This window comes from Dermacentor variabilis, chromosome 2, assembly GCF_050947875.1.
Source record: "Dermacentor variabilis isolate Ectoservices chromosome 2, ASM5094787v1, whole genome shotgun sequence".
NCBI classification, from domain to species: Eukaryota; Metazoa; Arthropoda; class Arachnida; order Ixodida; family Ixodidae; genus Dermacentor; species Dermacentor variabilis.
The window spans coordinates 236,927,518-236,946,744 of record NC_134569.1 but is presented as its reverse complement, the minus strand read 5'-3'; the positions used below and the strand labels follow the sequence as shown (position 1 = coordinate 236,946,744).

At 45.6% G+C, this 19,227-nt stretch overlaps 1 protein-coding gene across 2 annotated transcripts in view; it reads right to left on the bottom strand.

Annotated features, from left to right (window-relative positions):
* The window catches only part of LOC142573164 (PAT complex subunit CCDC47), an 80,046-nt gene that overhangs the window by 22,332 nt on the left and 38,487 nt on the right, over positions 1–19,227 (bottom strand). For both annotated transcript variants that reach the window (XM_075682732.1, XM_075682731.1), the window contains exons 7-8: positions 17,385–17,492; positions 4,174–4,256 (exon numbers count right to left, since the gene is read on the bottom strand). In XM_075682732.1, coding sequence (XP_075538847.1) covers positions 4,174–4,256; positions 17,385–17,492 — 191 coding nt within the window. The remainder of the gene's footprint in view (positions 1–4,173; positions 4,257–17,384; positions 17,493–19,227) is intronic.

Sequence of the window (19,227 nt, the reverse complement as noted above, 5' to 3'; positions counted from 1 at the left end):
ACCGCCCACATGACAATCATTATACGACACACTGTGCTGCGCCTGAAATTTCAGTCACCATTGTTTTTTAAGTTATTATTACCTCATCTGCTACATGCAAAGACCACGGGTGTTTGGACATTAAACTTTCGATGTTCGTAAATTTAAACGGATGTAAAACTCCTGGTCACATGCTTCGATTCTCAGATATGCGCGACTGCTTGGTCTACATGTTTTGCACATGTGCAGCCTTTGACACTGTTTTTTTGGTTATAGTGCGGTACGGCTTACAATGCGGATATTCACGACTTCGGCGACTTACACTATAAATGGTCTATGTTGTATATTTTCTTCAATGCTGTGTACAAACATAGTACTCTTGCACTTATGCTTTGAAGTACGAAGATACGCAAAGTACAAAGATACACAAAGTACGAAGATATGTGGCTAATCTTTATCTTTCCTCCAAAGAAAAATCAGTCAAACACATGTCCAGTGGGTCTCTGTCCAAGATTGCTCTGCCTATGGGCTGTTCCGTGTAAGTTTCCGAATACACATGAAAATTTTTGCCACATTTAGACATATTTTACAATTTCTCTAAACAAAGTGTAAAATCTCTAGATCTAGGGAAGTTTCCGAAGAGTTGGCAGCATTGGTGCGCGGCAACCTTTTGTGGCTTTGTGCAACTACAATTCGCTTTCGACTTTGTCAGCCATATTGAGACCAGCGACTGCAAACAATAGACATTTTTTTTATCATTTGCAAGAAAACTCTGCACAGCACACTTGCTCAAATAATGAAAACAATGTACTAGCTGCACAAGTTGAGGCTTGTCTCTTGCTCATGGTTTCATTATGAGAGCTACGCGTAAATTCTCCATGTCATAATTATAAAGCAAACTGTACTTGTACACGCCATCATTAGTTGGGCAAATTGCCTTACAAGAACACTAGCTTTACAAATATGAAAAGTGACTATTAGAACACAGAGATGGTGATCCTCCTGTGCTGCGTGGCAGGTTCTGCAAAGTCATTATTTCCAGAGGCAACATGCAGTGGTCAACGTAGGCACCACCAATGGGCAATGCCATGTTGGTAATGCGTCGTTGCACTTTCTTGACGCAACAACCACGAAGAAAGTTGAGTTTCATTAATTCAATCCTCATCAGATCAATGAAATTGATATAATTATCTGGCAGGTCAAATTAAACAAGATGCATAAAAAATGTCAAAATACGCGGGTGATTCATTTGGAAGTATCTTCCAGAGTCTAACGTGCCCCCCAAATCAAACACACACACACTTCGCTGCAATATATTGGTGCTATGCAGAAAAGCATGCAAAAGCTGAGAAGGCAGTCTTGGTTTTGTATTCGACTGCGACCGTGTAGGCAATTTTCAGACCAATTTTGTTGAAAAAACAGAAATGGAAAAAAAAGATGTGCATTAGAATTGGGTAAATATGGTAATCAGACATTACGAGTGAGCTACGGTAACTGCTTGAAAATGTTCCTAAAGCAGGCCGAAAACAGCAGTTTTTGTCCAGTCCAAAACTGCTGTTTGTCCAATGCTTCCGCCATTGCAATCATTACTGTGGTCACCATTGGTGCTAGGCCGCATGTGTGATGACCAGCCAAGGTTGAATCATCTAGCGAAAGCCAATTTCAGGATCGAAATTAGAAATGTTTTGGCTCATAGAAATGCATTAGCGCCAGCCAGGACCTTTGGTCAGGACCAAATTAACAGAAACTACTGTATGCATGACCCTAGGGAAACTACATGCAGGGATGCAACAGCTGAAATAGGATTTGAAGCAATTTTTCAAGCAGGAAAATCCAAATTCGGAGCCGGTTACAAGGAAAAAAAAAAAAAGTCAATTTTGAAGCATCAAATTCCAAATTTGGAGCAGTTTAACAGAAAACAAAGCTTACTTTATTCAACAGGAAACAGAAAGGCGTGAACTATTTAGTATTAACCCCGGAAATGTGACAGAGCTACAAACCATTAAACTTCTGTGCAATCATGCTTTAGCTTCAGTGGACAAGGTCCTGCAAAAGTGACCAATGAATTCTGTGGAAACCCACAAGATGTGGTGAATTCATATCAACTTGAAAAGCAGGTAGATACAATGCTTAAAATTTGTATAAAACCAAGCAAAAAAAAAAAGACTAACAATAGAAGAAGGCGACACATGTCTTCTTCAAGGCGACATATGTCACACTGAAGAAGACAAGTCCACTTGTCGAAACGTTGGCTCTTGTATGTCGCCTTGAAGATAACAAGTCCACTTGTCAAAACGTACGCTCCTGCTTTCACCTTGTTCTCGTTTTGCTCATCATCTATAAGCCAACTAACAGCTTATACATGACTAGGGCAGACTTCTTTGACATGACATCAATGGCTTCACCTTTATTGACATTTTCTTTTTGAGTTCCCAAAGTTTTTAAGTGTCTGCTCAAGGCTTGCATTTCCTTTCGATAAGTGCACATGGCCACATTTTACTTTGTTCATGTCTTTTTGCTTCAAACCTGAGTTGATAATTTCCTCAGCACTAGGAACACTACGAATGCCTTGCAGGCTGCCACTTGACCCACTAAAGGTCTCTTTTCTGCTTCAAGAGTGAGCTGCTCTGAGGCAGGCTCTTTCGTTGCCCCCTCCACTTGCTTGTGATTTCTTCATAACTGATCCTGTGTGCATACTTTTCACGAGAGTGCTTCACATTCCCCAAGAAGGTCAAAATTGAGAGGCATCTTAGTTACATCACAATCATAGCATGGAACGAGACTTAACATGGCTCATTCCATTAATGCTAGCAATGCTCAGTGAGTTACGTTTAACCAGAAAGTGCACATTTTCACTGAAGCCTGTTCTAGGTCAGCGTTCCCGTGGGCAGAGACAGAAGCCCTTTTATGAGCTTAGAAACGAGGGGAAAAGTCCACACCCATTACAATGGATCTACAACCAACATACTTTCAGATTTAACAGACTATTGCTTTCACTTCGTTTGGTCTGCCCAAATTATTATTTGCAACCAGATCCACTTTCAACAGACTATTGGTTACAACAGACAACTTTTGGTACAAATTTTGTATAGCTCGTGTAAATACAATGTACTTTGCTGTGGCAATGCGTGCATGTGGCAGTGCGCTGCACGCAACTATTTCCGGCCACTTGCGGAATTTGCGAAAATGCTTTTTAAGGAACGAATACACTAGCGACAAACTTCCCACAATGGCACGCCATGCAACGTCTTATCGGCAGAGAGTTTTCGTGTCGACCATGCAAGCGGTCAACTGCTATCAGCTCAGTGCAGAGCAAGTGCCAAAGGTGCGGCCAGGCTTAACCAGCTTTGAAAGCGAAGCCGTAGCATACCACACTAAAAAACAACTGCCAACGATTGCAAAATGCACTGTTTTGACAATGCTTTTTACCGTGCACTCTTTAAAGGGACCCTCAAGGGACCAGGGAAATTGGTTCCGTTCATCAGGAGTTCCATTTACTGAGATATACTGCAGAGAGCATTGCATGAATACAAAACCAATCAACTATGAGGATTGTGTTCCGTCTAAGCGGCAGTTCTGTCTAAGTGATTCCCGTTTATCGAGATTCCGCTGTATTTCTCATCGCATAAATGTGCAAAAAAAAGAAGATATGTTACTATTTCGCGACAAGGTGCGCGATTTGGTGGAGCCGTCTTGCATGCAGTGCAGCCAGTGCAGTGGTGGCTAGATGAGGGCTCAGAGTTTACCTTGCATCGTACCGCAGCTCTCGTTCGTGCTACAAATTTGACAGTGGTTGTTGCTTGTCACAAAAGATAAAATGAAGATATCGGTTTGTACTACCGGCTGCGGGACTGGGAATGTTTGTGGCTAGTTAGGGTATTATGGCCCCCCACAGCATGGCGCAACTTCAACAAACTTCATGCTTTTGGTAAAGCCAGGCGCAGAAAACATAACTGTATCAAAATGACACAGTTGGCGCAGTTGTTGCACTGCTGTAAATGGGATCAGTGCTTTAGAGTGGGAGCTGAAGAAATGGTAATAAACAGGAACACTCTACCAGGAACTCTACCAGGCTCTACCGTATTACAAGAGCAGCACCTCTTTGCATCAAGCAATAGAGAGAGCTATAGCTTGGGACCTTGCAAAGAATAGCAACGCAAGCGCAGTATTTGTCCAGCATGGACTCGCACTCACTCCTGCAGCCGGGGCCCCGAGTATTGGTCTGACATGTGGATGTAGTCGATGCACTCCTCATAGCGTTTGATCACCGACAGCACCTGCACACGACGACGATCAAACACATGGTCAGCAACCAGAAGTAGCACACTAATCATGCTATTGAAGAGAGACCAAAGAATATGAGGTGAAAGTTACGATGCTTGAAATTTTCTAATATAGAACAAAAAAAAAAAAAGCTACACATGCTTCAAACAAAATTACCGCAATTGAGAACCAGAGAAAATGTATTGTTTCCTGCTATGGAAGACGAATAACATGTTCACATTCGCCACATTATACTTACCAGAAATTGAAATACAGCTTAGACCATTTACAAGATTGCTGCTAATACATAGCACAGAACACACTATAATGCAGCTTTTTCTGACTCCTACTTATGCTACCACAAAACTCCATGTACAGTTGAACATACTTATAACGATACCAGTTTTAACAATATATCAGTTAAAACAATGAGAAGCTGCTGCTCATTTTGTACGTTTTCTATGGTGAAATAGCCCGCTTACTGGTGAAATAACCCGCAGTATTATCTGTCATAATGATCAAGTCTGGCTACTGGGTGTCCATGCCAAAAGGTAATGGAATGTGAAATTATTTAAAAAAAGAATACAAATTCGAGCTGCTACAAGCAGCCACATGCTTGTTTTCCAGCCTTCTCCGCATCGCCAGCCTCACGCATCTCTCTCCATTGGCCTTCCACCCCTCCAAGTACGCATGGGCTATGCCCATAGCTTTACGCCCTGCCACCCTCCGAAAACACGATTGGATAAGCGCCAGCTCCTCTGACAGCACTGTCGCTGCTCTCAGATTGCTCGCTGGCCCCTCTTGCTGCACAGTTCTTCCAATGGATAAAACCGCTCGTGATGATGCTCATGCTCGTCTTTGTTGGTTGTGCTGAAATCATTCCTGGCCATGTGGTTGCTCAGCCTCGTTTGACTGGCTGCCGAAACAGACGATGGCTTATCTGCCCGCCGATCATTGGCAATGCATGACGTTGCCGGTGAAAAGACAGCGCATTTCTATACATTTAGAAACGAAGTGCTTCTAAACAATGAGACGATCGTCGCGAACGTGCTTACATCAGATAGCGACAACGATGATGATGCAGTAGGGCAGGCTGCCTCAACGTTGTCCTTGTAGGAGGCCCTGTGGATGATTAAGTCCCCCGGGGCTTCATTTTCGTGAGCGACCTTCTGCTGCACTACATAGAGCCCTTGGATGCCTTGGAGAAGGATGTCGGCAAGCTTTGTGTAAAGCAAGCAAAGCTGACAGACATGGGGTTTCCTCATGCAAGCCAGTGAGAAGTACAGTCAAATCTTAATAATTCAAACTAGGAGGGGCCTGAAAATTTGTTTGAATTAAAAGAAGTTCGAATTAAAGGAAGCTAATTGAATGGAGGACTTACGTGCAGTGGCGCCTGTGCACTGAGCTAACAGATGAGTGGGAAGTTCTAGAAGTTTTATTCACACGTATTTACAAATTACAGTCATTGCCCAATTTTTCGGACTCCCTAGGGGCTGCGAAAATGTCCGAAAAATAAGGCAGTCCGAAAAAATGAAAGCATGCCTTTTACTGCCCTCAAGGGCTCAAATCACCACAGGTACATCTGAAATAGCTCTAAAGGCCTGCCAGTACACTTATTAGGCATATCGGTGCTTGAACTGTGAGAGGAGACGGCGGGTGCACGCATGTATAATTAAAGGAAACGTACCATCTCCCGTGACAACTGCCCCTTCTAACTTTTAGTATGCTTCACCAGATAACACTAACTTTCGGGAACTTGCATGATGCAATGTGCCATCCCTTCCGCACACCGCAGCCATTGGCAAGGATTATAAAGGCGGAGTCTGCACCATTGCTAAAAGTGGTGAATTGTTTCAATAAACACACGGCACTGAACAGTAAGAAGCTTGGCAGAACGTCGAAGTAACTAGGCCTAACGTTGCTACAGTGTGGCTACAGCTGCCAGAGGATCTGCGTGCAAGAGGGGTGGCTCGAGGCGGCGACATAATCAAAATGGAGGTGGTGGTGGCTTTGAATAATTCCGTTTAAGACTTGCGGTCATGGCAAAAAGTCTGGAAAATCGGAAGGCGAAGGTTTTTTGGGTCAGAAATTTCACACATTCTTATACATTCACTCCATTGGGTACATGGCAGTGCCACAAAGGTGTCCGAATTATCGGGCGTGTCCGAAAATTTGGAGGTCTGGAAAATTGGTCGTTGACTGTACAGGTCACCCGTCATCAACAGAAGTAATCAGTGATGTGCACCTGCCCACGCCATGCACAAATTTCCGCGACAGTTCTTTCTTTGCGCGTGGCGTTGAGGGGTCTCTCCTAAGCCTTTTCTCTATGGCGGGGTAAGAACAATGCTAGTGGGAGGTGTTGCCGCGTGATGTGGTGCGCTGCTGAGAGCACTGTCGGAGCGCCGTACGTTCGAATGAACTGTCACGAATGCTTGCGCATCCGAATAACCGGGCGTTTTCACTCATTGGAATACACATAACTTTGACAGGACCACAGCATTAGTTCGAATAAACCGAAAGTTAGAATCAAGCATGTTCGAATTAACGAGACTCGACTGCATTTACTCGACCCTAATGTTCACTTTATAGAGCGAAAGCTCCACACCTTGAGGTACAAGTCCTAAGGACAGTATGTGTTTGACTTTCAGCCGCTGGCGTGCGCATGTGGTGTGACGTCAAGTCACGTGATTCACTGTGGAGAGGCATTGCTGCTGCGCTCACTCGAGCCTCGCCATTGTGTACCATGTGACTAGGCGAGTGTTTAAGAGAGCCACTTTGGCGGCACTTGGTCACTGAGTCTCGCCATGGATGAAGCACGCGCAGGTGTGAATGCGTCAACTCTTTGCCGCAGATGCCAGACCAAGTCTGAGCACCCTGCCGATATAGCTCACCGGGAAGAAGCACTGAAGAACCGTGTCTAACCATGCTTAGCAGAGCTTTAGCTCGTATAACTAGGTTCAAGCCACGTTGAACGCCAGCCACTATTTTCCAGATAAAACGGGTAAAAAAATTGCATGCGTGTAAGGATCGAGTACAAACCTAAATCTGCATTATCATATCTCCATCAGCATTTTAATATGGCTGCCTCATACGCGCTTCGAGCTTAGCTGCTGTAGCTGTAGTATGTGTGCTTAGGTTAGTCCACTTTCCACTTTCTGCATTTGCTCTATCAGCATGGAAGTGCTGACTACGAAGACACACTGAGTTCACTATGACGTTGAAATTAAAAGGAAAGTGATCATGTGTCCGGAGACGGACGGAAATCGGGCTGCATCATGGGCATCCGGAGTTCCCGAAACTTGCATGCGGAACTCGCACAAACAGGAGAGGCGTTCTACTCTAGGGACTGCTGCTTACGGCCCTATTTTGAAAGCGATGCACGAGGGGGACAGAGCCTTCGCTTCTAGATGCACCGTGCTGTGTTCTCGTCGCTTAGTTTGCATTGAAGCGAGAGGCCACACAAAGTTCAATACGATCGCTCCTGCTACCATACTTCCTCCTGCCAGCATTTTGATAGCGAGTTTCTGTGGTTATTGAGTGAGACGTGTTCATGTTTGTTTACACATGCACAACATCATGCTTGTTAATTTAGTTATTAAGTGAATGTGTACAAGTGTATACGGCCGACAAAGCTACTATCGTTACTTCGTAAAGCTGTTTACTAATTTGCTATCACAATCGATGCTTCGCCTTTCGGCCAAAACTGCGACTTCTTTTGTTTATTGCAACTTTAGTGCATTGGGAGTAAGGGAGTAAATCTGTTTTCCAAATGAGAGAAACTTGTTCTGTACGAAAGAGTGAGGTGCGCGGTAATGTAAAGCACTTTCCTTTTTTTTTGGTCACGGAACACGGGTGCGCATTACAATCGAGGGCGTGTTACAATAGAGTAAATATGGAACGTGGCGAGATGCCAGTAGCGATCTTGCCCCAATGTTTCTTCTGGATTGCTTCTGGAAGGTGGTGGGGAGGGGAACTGGCCACCCTGTCATTATAGTTTTCTTGGAACAGCTATGCTATCCCTTATTTAGATTCTTTTTTTTCAAGCAGCCCCGCATTATAACAATTATTGGCTAAAACAATGGCACTTTAGTGGCACTTAAATACAATAAAACATCGCTAAACCGTACCTACTGAAACAGTAGTTTCATTTTAAAAGTAGTATAGTCAAATTCCTGACTCAGCGGCCATTGAACATAATGTGTTTTGTATCCACATAAACTGTACCAGCTTATTGCGCATGTATCGGTTAACACATAATGTTTCCACTTTTCATTGTGCAAACATGGCGGGTGTGTCGTCTCCATTGGGCGGCCCAGCGGAACAACAAGCCTCAGAGATCAGAACAACGTCCTCCAAGCGCTCTGTGCGTTTGCACGTGAAGCGACATTAACGTCAACATCATTTCGGCGCTGTGCCAGAGAGTGTTGTGGCATTGCGCAAAGAAATTCGCCTCATGCCGAAGCTCAGATAAAGAAGACGCTGGGTGCTAAGCATAGAAGAAAGATTACACATCGTTCATGCTATCGAATGAGACACAAAGAAGTCGGCGCTGGCACGCGAAGAGGATCTACTGTTGACTACGGTGCGCAGCATTTGGAATGCGAAGAAGTTGCTCGGCAGCGCTGCTGCAACCACAATGAGATGTCGGCTACGTGGTTTGACTTTTCGCCATTGTTGCCTCTGTTAATGTCGAAGTGTCGACTAGCGACAGTGATGAGGACACGGAAAGCGACAGCACGAGCGATTCAGGCCCGACAGTGGCAGAAGATGCGCATTACGTCAGCCTCATGAATGCAGTCCCCCTGACGAGAACAGCACCCAGCAATGAAAAAGGTGCCCCGCGACTTCTGCAGCGCTACCACCCTCGTGCACGAAGAACATGCAATGCCTACAAGGAATCTGTCATGTGAGTGTTTGCTGAGAAGAGGGGGCTGGCTGAAAAGCTGGCTCGCAGCTTCAGTAAGTTTGAGGCCGCTGTCGTTGCTGCTAGGCCACCGCGGCATAAAACGAAAATAACACTTTAGTCGCGCGAAGTGAACAAATACTGCATGTTTCTTTCCCCTTCCAGAGCACTCTCTCCAAGTTCCGGTTTTGACAGGTAAGTGGGTGATCTCATGCTATTTTGGTTAAGCAGTACTACTGTTTAAAACGTACTATTTCTGAGTTCCGGCCAACTACGGTTTAATGTGGTTTCACTGTATTGGTATAAGTGGGTTTGACTGCATACAGATACCACCTATAGTTAAGCTGTGCGAGACGAAATACCAGTTGTAATGTGGCTTCCAAGAGAAAATCCCTGCAAAATAATGCAGCAGTGAATGTGCTCTCAACGCGGGCTATTCAGAGAAGGAGGAAGAGATGCAGAGTGAACAAAGAAACCCAAAAAATATTAAAGGCGCCAGCAACAAGACGCGGGCACATGACGTTTGCCTAGGCAACAGAGAAGCATTTGCACTGTACGTGTGCACATTGTCACTCTTTGTCACATTGTCAGTTTGTGCGTGCTTGCCACGATGCGCATCATCATGAAGTGCAGATATCGGGCGTGCCACCTTGACTGCTGTCACTTTAAGGCGTTTTGCAAATTCACTTCAGAGCTTTTAGGCTTTATGTCCACATGAGCTTCTGCCTTTCCTACCAGTGTGCATGCATACAAAGTTGGTAGGCGTTCGCAGTAGTTGCCGCAGCTGATCGCCCGAGAAACCAAGCTCTGCTTCGCACATGCTGCTTTTAGTTCAGTGCATGTGCTTGATCACATGCCCAATTGCTACGTTATTGTCTACGGGTACAAACATATCAAGAACGAGCTTCCCATGACGGCATGCCACCAGACACCCCTGCCAACGAGGCCTAACCAGCGCATTGCCGTGAGCTTGCTCCCCTTCCTCTTTTCTTTCCCCTTGCAGGAAGACGGCGCTCATCAAGCCAGCATCCTTCTTAAACTCACCCTAGCATGCTTTCACTTGCACCTAAAGCACACAGTGTGTGTGGCACAATAAGATCTTATCACATTTGGAATTTATACGGAATGAGACGCTGCTCCGCTTCGGCGATCAGAGACCGTGGCATCACTAGAAAAGAAGACATGCTTCAACCTGCCCCCCCCCATTGCCTTCCCCCACTATAATATATAAGAAATAATTTCGTTATATTTGTTATATTGAGGTTTAACTGTGCTTAACACAGCCTGAACTTGCAAAAGTTCCTCCTATGTGAAGATTGAAGCATGCTATAAAGTTTCCGTGGCAAGTGCAATCTTCTAACATGAGTCTGCAAGCTACTGTATTTACTCGCATAATGATCACACTTTTTTGTCACTAAAATTGACGTAATTCAGGGGTGCGATTATTACGCGAGTTAAATTTCCTGCGAAAAAAAAATATTTTTTTTTCATCCCGCGTTTGCTACAGGATGACAACAGGTCAACAAATAGGCGGCTGCCACTGTATGTAGTGCGGGACACCAAAACAAAAATGCCGGCCAGCGGAGCAAGCCGAACACACTGAACGAGATTTTTTTTCTTCTCATGAGTACATTATGTCTATTTAAACAGTTTCTTCCGTATCAGTACTGAATAATATCGTTAATATCGACAAGCTTGTGGCAATAACGTAGCCATGTCCACTTTGAGGGGACAGAAACAGATGGGCCCGCTTAGCTGCCAGTGACATAGAAACACATGGCGGGCATGCTGCGGAAACTGCGGCATTTGTCTTCACTACTATTCTAATTCCGCACGTTTCCGCTAAGGCTAGGCGAATATCTTAGCTGTGTTACAAGCGTCGGCATATGAATAGGGTACACTTCTAACGTATCAGTGTAAACGTGGCTACTATCGTTTCCGCTCGCAATTTGTTGCGCGCCCACGAGTGCAGACGAGATTAACCGAAAGGCGCCTTTTTTGTTGTTGACCACAACCATTATAAAGCCTACACATAATAAAGGCAAGTTTGGTTGTAGCTCTTTTTTTTGTCATGGAAGTGCGGAAAGTGATGAAAGGAATGAAATGGGGCATCTGCTTAAAAATGTTTGGTGCGTGCAGACAGCCTGGTTTGTCTTGAAGAGTCGATCACGTAGCATTCGACGGATGGTAAGCGCGATCATTATTAGATAGGCTTGGCAAATGACATATTGCTGCGGCAAGTTCGGGGTGCGATCATTACACAGGAAATAAAAAAATTTAATTTTGACGACAAAATTCAGAGGTGCGATCATTATGCGCGTAAATACGGTAGTTACACCGCAACGACTAAATGGCAACACTTCTGTATAGTTCTATAGCATAATATTCCATACGAAATTTAGAATATTCATGTTAGCATAATTACAAGTATTGAAAAAGCCTACAGATACATTCGTTTTATACCTTACGGGCAGTATAAGCTAGACATGCCACTGAAAGTGTTCCTGTGCGATGAAGTGCAGAAAAGGTAGCTTCCATCTAAATAAATTGGCATGCTATCATGAGGACATTTTCTGAAGTGCTTTTTAAGGGGGGACACGGGGCCCGAGGGAAAAATGTTTATTATTGACTCTAGACACATGAATGTTTGAGGGAATGTTCAACTTTGTGTACTGATTACAAATATACGATTATCTTTTCTCTATATTAATCTGAAAAAATGTTACAACTATTCTTGTTTTATAAATTTGGGATGTGACTTACATAAGAAGTAATGCATCAAGAGAGCTCAAACATTAAGCAGGTATGTTCCTGAATGTTCAAAGAATGCAAGTATGCAATTTAATGTGTATCTATATTTTTGCCAAAGTTACAAAGTTCCTAAGTTGCGGTCTCGAAACTGAATTTTCGCTGGAGATTTCTACAAGATTTCAAGATGTTGCAGTGTCCTAAAGCACTATACCATAGTTTTCTTGCCCACTCTAACTCTCTAGCATTCAAGCAAAAAATCAAGAAAAAAAATCAAGAGAGTAGAATGAGTATTAGTAACACGATGTTGATCCTAAAACTAAAACCATGCCAAAATCTTCAAGAAAAACGCAAGAAAAGACTAAGAAGACTGCGTAAATATACATTTTATGCTTGAAAGCCACAGCGTCATTAATTACAACTGCTCAGAAAGCCCCCGGAGTGTAATCAGAAGCAAGCTTTTGTTTGTGCTTCTTCTCTGAGGCTGCCTGGAATGCAGCCAAAAATGCGCACTTTCTGTCTGAGCCAACTGCATGGCGACTGTCTTTCTCGGCTGCAATCTGGCTACCTTTGCATGTTTGCTCTAGTTGCAGTTCTCGCAGTATAAGTGAACTAGACTCTTGGTTTCCGAGGTTGAAGTGCGTAACAGCCTCTGCCACAGCAGCCTCACCAGCAAACAATGACACATTCTTCTCTTTTTATGCCAGGCTTCAGATGAACGAATGCAATGCCTCATTGGCATTCTGTGTCTTTGCTCTCTGCAGGAGTTTTGTATCGGCCAAACGCTCAGAAACAGGACGCAGTGCATTCCTGACAGCCTCTGGGAAGTTGTATTTGCCTTTTGGGGTGGGCTCATTCCTTGCCATGGCTACATTATGCTTGCACCATGAATCGGGGCCACGGGGACAAAGGCTGTGGTTCAATTAATCGTCAGTGGAAGCTGTATGATAACATGTAGCCCACACAGTCGTGTGCATTGCATCCACATTTCCAGAATGGGATTTGAGAGCTCAACCGTAGTAGTTTGTCAACTTTGCAACAAGGTTGCCAGTCAGGCAGCCTTTACCACTGATGTACTCTCGACTCTCCCCTTTATGCTTCTGCACAAGGTTCCGCAGTGCAGTTCCCATGCGTTTCTGAACATGATTTGCATAGTCCACCTTTTCAACATTTACAAAGCAGTACACTTTGGCTTTGTTGACAGCACTGTACTATCGCTGTCGCAATCGCAAAGCATGGTCATATACCTGAGGCCATGAAGCGAAAGGGAGCACTGAAATAAAATCATTGCCGCCTCTACTTCCATCTGGCCAGCCTTGCACTGTTCTGGCATGAATGCTTGGACTTCCACTCGGCACATTCTTGGCTCTCAGGTTTTGGGGCACATTTGCAGCTAAGGCAAAAATTTGAAAGCACTCTATAGCAGAGTAGATACCCTGAAAAAACCTCTATCATAGTGGCCACTCCTATGCAGGAAGCATATGTCCCCTAGTGTGCCAGCTTCCAGCAATGAGACAGCGATGTTTCCTGGTTTGTAAAATGTGAGGTCTTTGTAGAGACTCTTTATTATTGCTGCACATTAGTCCCACGTCCAGCGCACGCTCTTGTTGCTGCTGGCTTCAGCTTCGTTTTCAAATACTGTTGATGGGTTTAAGTACGAAGGCCTTGGTGCGAAACACCAATAGGGGCAAAAATATCATTCAGCGCTGTCTACCCACTTCCTGTGCTCCGCATAGCACGTGCTATGCAAATGTTGATTTTGAACTGGTTGCAGTTATTACTACCCCCACGAACTCGTTGCGAGCTCCATTTCGAGCCATCTGCTCTGCAGTTGCTGCACTGAACATTTAGTTTTATGGCAACACCGTACTCTCGTGTGTAGCATTCGATTGTCAACTCTCCACGACACATTTTGCAAGAAGAAACTTTGTGCAGCAAACTGTTCACCACGTTGAGGTCGACAGTGGTATATTGCCGTGGTCAATGTACTTTCGGTGCTTGTGCTCGCTTGCGAGAAAATTCATTTCACGATCCATCGCCCAGACCGAGGAAAGTTCCACTGCTTCTTGATGTGCACGCCGCTCGACTGTATCCTGGTTGGCCACAGTCCAAAACTATCCTTGCACAGTCCGTTCCACTGTGTATACTGGTAGTACTGGAAGCAGTGGTCACAATCGCAGCCACGATTTCTCCAGCTGTGAGATCCTTTGCTGCAACACTATTGTCTGTTGTTGTTATCGCGAGCGGCCGTGATGTTTTCTGGTGCCTTGATGAAGTATCGCCGCTGTCAGCCGATTCTGACATCGTCAAGGTCGCCATCGCAATCGCCAGCTGTACTTGTGCAGCACTGCTGCTTCGCCACAGCATCCCTTGGGGGAAATTTTAGCCATTTTCTCGCCAGCTTTCCAACTTCGATTTGTCTAAAAAACAATATTTCATGCTCCTGCCAGGGTGGAACTAAGAAATAGCCAATAGTATACAGTCGACTAACGTTAATTTGACCCTTGTGGGACTGGAAGATCTGGTTGAATTATCTGAAAGGTTGAATTAACAAATGACGGCAAAATGAATGAATTCATATGCAGTAGAACCTCGTTGATACGTTCCTGCTATGTACATTTTACAGGCGCCAACGTTCGCAATCAAGAACACAGAAAGTGACCCAATCGAGTTATGCTTAATTTTTACCGGTTCATACATTCCCGGAAAACATGACTTTTCAGCACCAACGTTCAGTAAGTCACAAAACTGCGATTGTATAATACGTTTTCCAGCTTCTAGATCCCACGTAAACAAGAAAATGTGTAAGGCGCGTGCAATCAAGAACAGTATATAGCTGCCTGCCGTGGCAGGTTCACAGTAATACTTGCCAGCCCGTCTCACACGGAAACGCTGGCGCGTACTCAATTTCTCACTTCGGTATCAGCGAATCTTCTCCGGGGTTGTTGCATGCGGCATTCACAGCTATTACCGCCAATCCTATTACGATAAGCATCTTCGCCTATCTGTTTCACAGCACGTGGTCCCGTCAGAAGTGTAGTGCATGCTTTTAATAGGCGATAACTGAAACACGCCGCCGTTCCCCATTGCAGACTGCGATCGTATATTTTCCAGCCACTAGATCCCATGTAAACAAGAAAAGGCGTGAGGCGCGCGTGATTAAAAACAGTGTATAGCCGCCCATCTCACGTGAAAATGATGGCACACAGTTTCTTATTCTGGTACTAGCAAATGTCTGCCCGGGTCGCCGCACGCTGCATTCGCAGCTATCGCTGCCAAACCTATAGCGATAAGCATCTTCACCTATCTGTTTTACAGCGTGTGGTACATAGTACGATTGGTAGTGTATTGCACGTGTTTAGTAGGCGATAATCCAAACATGGACGCCGTTCCCGGCTGCCGCGCGGCGCAATGTGGGCATAACGTTTCGCTTTGACAGCGTCCGGTGATGAATATCAGCTCAATTTCGCTTCGGTTTTCTGTCGCCCTCTTAAAACACTACGCAATAGGAAAGCAACAAAACGCGTCCTGGGCCGCCGAACCACCAGCTCGACGTGCGTCGGCGTCTCGTGCTGCAACGATCCATGCGACGTTTCGCATTATGTGGATGTCAGCAATAGGAGAGTCTGTCAAATTTTTTTAGTTACCGTTTTTACTTGATTGTAACGAGAGTTTTTTTCATGACTTTTGTTTCTTGACCTCGACCCTCGCGTTATATTCCAATAACGGCAGAATTGACTATTTTAAATGAAATATCCTAAATCTCGCGGTTTTTATTGTTATGATGGCAACCTGTACGTCCCGATCCAATCTGTAAACAAGTCGATCGAAGTTAAAACTTGGAAGAGCGTAAGTTTGTGCATGTTGGTATTGTATAACTTTTACGTTTTTAGCGCACGAAAAGGGACGTGAGACAGAAGCGCTGTGTCCGTGTCGTACTTCCGTCTCTCATCTCTTTTCGTGCGCTAAAAACGTAAAAGTCAAAACTTGGTTTTTGTTGGAACCGACACCATCTTCGATGTGCTTGTGACTGGCGTTACGGTTACATTGCTGCAGCAGCCTGTGGCCTTTAACGCTTCGACTCCATTGATTCGTGACGTTATGGCAACATAGCACATTCGGTATGACGCCTGCTTCGAGAGATGAGCAATTTTGACAGCCGAGAGGGTGGGAAACTCCGCCATGACTCTGCAGCTCAACGTTAACGATTCAACAATTCGTGGATGGCAAGACCAACAGAAGGCCCTCTTTAAATCTGAGGCCAACCGGAAGGGCTCTGTGGGCCTCATATTGGCCTGGTAGTGCCCCAAACGGTTTTGTGGCCTCTTAAGAAGTACTTAATCTCAAACAAGGTGAAAGATGATGTGATTCTCGGGCGATTGCTCTCGGAGATAGTATCACTTTTGTGAGGCTTGGCTCGTCCGGGCACCGATCCCCTAGAAGTGTACGGCTGACAGCACTCTTGGCATTGGTAGCGAGCTCGGCACAGCGCCAAAACACTTGTCGGAGAAGGTTTCGGTGACGAGTCACGCAAAATTTTGCAAAAGTGAAACTATCTCTGAAAGAGATCGCCTAAGAGAACTTGTCTCTTAATTGTGATTTCTTGAATAAAGGTATCATTTCTTCTTTCTTTTATCTCGCGTTACATTTGTGCTTTTATTTGTTTTATTTTGTTTGACTGGAAAGCAGACCCTAGCATTACAATAATGGTCACATTACAATGGAGTAAATACGGCACTTTGGATCGTACGCATTCCCGGTTAGTACGTTTTTTCTCACATTTTTTTTCGATGACATATGAACGAGGTTTTACTGTATTTTGTATTGTTCAAGGAAGTCTGAGATGCTCTTGCGCTATTGAAGCACAACTTAGCCGCCATGTGGCAACGGGTGCCGGCATGTTCCAATGCTGCCCGAGCTGTGAACTGAAACGAAAAGCAAAGTAAAACAGCTTCCCAGCTAGGTAAGCAGTAGCGCCGTATGCTGAATTTCTCGTTTCTCAAGCCTTATTAGCTACTGCATGCATGAGGAGACGCCGGCAAGGGTCGACATAACCGGAGCAACATGCTTTCATGCTTGAACTAAACGAGTTTGCTTTTCATAGGGATGTGTGGGTTCTTGACTGGACCTTATATCGCATTAGAAATAAATGAAAAGTCCAATTAATTGAGGTTGGATTACCAACAGTCGACTGTAAGGTGTTTAGAGGGCATCATTGCATTTTCATGTTTGTCTGCATTTGTAACAGTGATTATTTCAGACTACAGGATGTAGAATCTAGGATATACAATGCTGCCGCCAAGCAACAATTGCCCATAGCATTCCCTCGTAATTACGTGTGAATGGTGTTGTGGTTCAAGTTTTCCAGCCTGCACTTCAATTTGTGCTCAATGTACAGAACTGGGACAGAGACCAGTTTTATGGCCTCTAAGTTGGAATTTTGTTGCTGTTCAGCCATAGGCAGTGGTGTCTGCAGATGCACTGGCTGTACCTTTTGGTCCACCATGGCGTTTGCCACCTCGCCCATCTCCGAGAGGACGGTGAAGTTTGCTGGTAGGCCATACTTGTCGGGGCGTTTCTTCTCGGGGCAGTAAGTACTCTGCAAAGAGGTGGTGCTTCACATTAGATACGTTGTGCACTCACAGATGTTTGAGAAAAGGGTCCATGTTCAAATGCCTTTTAGTGCTAACAAAGACACAAGCAATAGAGGCCGGACACGGGAAGTGTTTCATGTGCCCTGCTTCTTTTTCTTGTGTCCGTGTTTATACAGTCAAACCCACTTATAATATCCCAGTTTTAACACTATAACAGATATAACAATGAGAAGCCAATACACCGGCAACTTTTGTATACCGTATGGACTCATGTACGAGCTGCACTTTTTTTCACAACCGTGATAAGGTGTAGCCTTTACACAGGATTGGACCTTACAGTTCAGTACCCTGCAAGGGCTGCGGCTAGATAGCTCTACATACTAAATGGCCCTACTAGGTGACTTTTGCCGTCTAGTAGCGGCACGCGGAAGCGCGCAGCTTGCGAAAATTGGGGTACCGCACTGTGCGGCATAGGCGCAGTGAACGCTGTGGGGTCTCGCATCTGTACTCTTGGGACAAAGGAACGACAACACAGTAGTGCAAACAATCACAAGGGCATTTATTGCACCTTTCATAGATCAGTGCCTGCTAGCTGAGTTGCTACCCACAAAACACGCCGATGGGCGTGTGACAAATCTGGAAGTCCGACTCACCGCGACCGGATAGCGAGCGAATATGTTCGCCCCATGCTCGATCCCAACGTCTGGTCGTTCGCGCGTGCGGTCACGCGAACGGTGGCGCGTTCGAAGGAGGCCACGCGAGACGGTCTCGCAGAAGCATGGATTGGAGCACGCGCGGGACGTCCGCCGCGCTCGCTGGCCTGGCGCCAAGAGGAAGCGCCTTGTCTTTCAGCGCCCAAGTAACCCCGCCTGTTGGCGGCATTAGCAGCGCAACACTCGTGCCATCTCTCGTACTGCGCCTCAACCACTCCGACCGCCGCGGGCGCCAGGCCACGTGGCGAAGCCGGGTTACAGGAGACGCGAGCCGTGCGGGAAAACAACATATAAGGGGATGCGTGAGAGTAGCGCATCCCCACATCCCCCAACCTTAAATCCCTACTTATTCTAGCGAAACATGTTACACCGTCTAACGTCAACCCATGCTTCGCGAACAAGATGGTACATGCAACAGTGGCCGTGCCGAGGAAATGTCTACACGGTGTCCATAGCATGCGAGCCGACATTGTCCTTGGGTACACCGCTAGCGTCCACTGGTCACAGCAGAAGCTCTGCAGACTCGACGGCACGATTCCAGGCCAGGACTCCGGAAACGGCGATGCAGTAGTCGGAACGAGCAAGCGTCGCTTGCGCCGACGCGCCCTGCTGGCGAGCCACGGTAGCTGTCGGTGAGCGGCGGCTCTTTTCTCCGCCGCCGAGGGTTGCGAGCTGGATACAGGCGGCCGCCGAAGTCGCTGCGCCGAAGTTGCCACAGCATCACCATTGCCCGGTGGCTCGATTGTAGTCCGGGGCGGCAGCGCAGACGATGTGCAGGCGACGGCAAACTAGGGGTGACTCCAATGACGCTGTGTACACTCAACACACTCGGCAAACACTACAGTAGTGCAAGGGAGAGGAAGTCTGCATGCGCATCGCCCACGTGGTACGATGTTCAACTTGGCTAGCAAAAGATCGGGCAGCTACTCAGATGCTAAGTTCATGTGAACGAAGCTCGCTTCCTTGAGTCGAACGAGTAATTTCAATTCGTGCGAGGCTAAATAGAATGAGGGAAGCAAATTGCAAC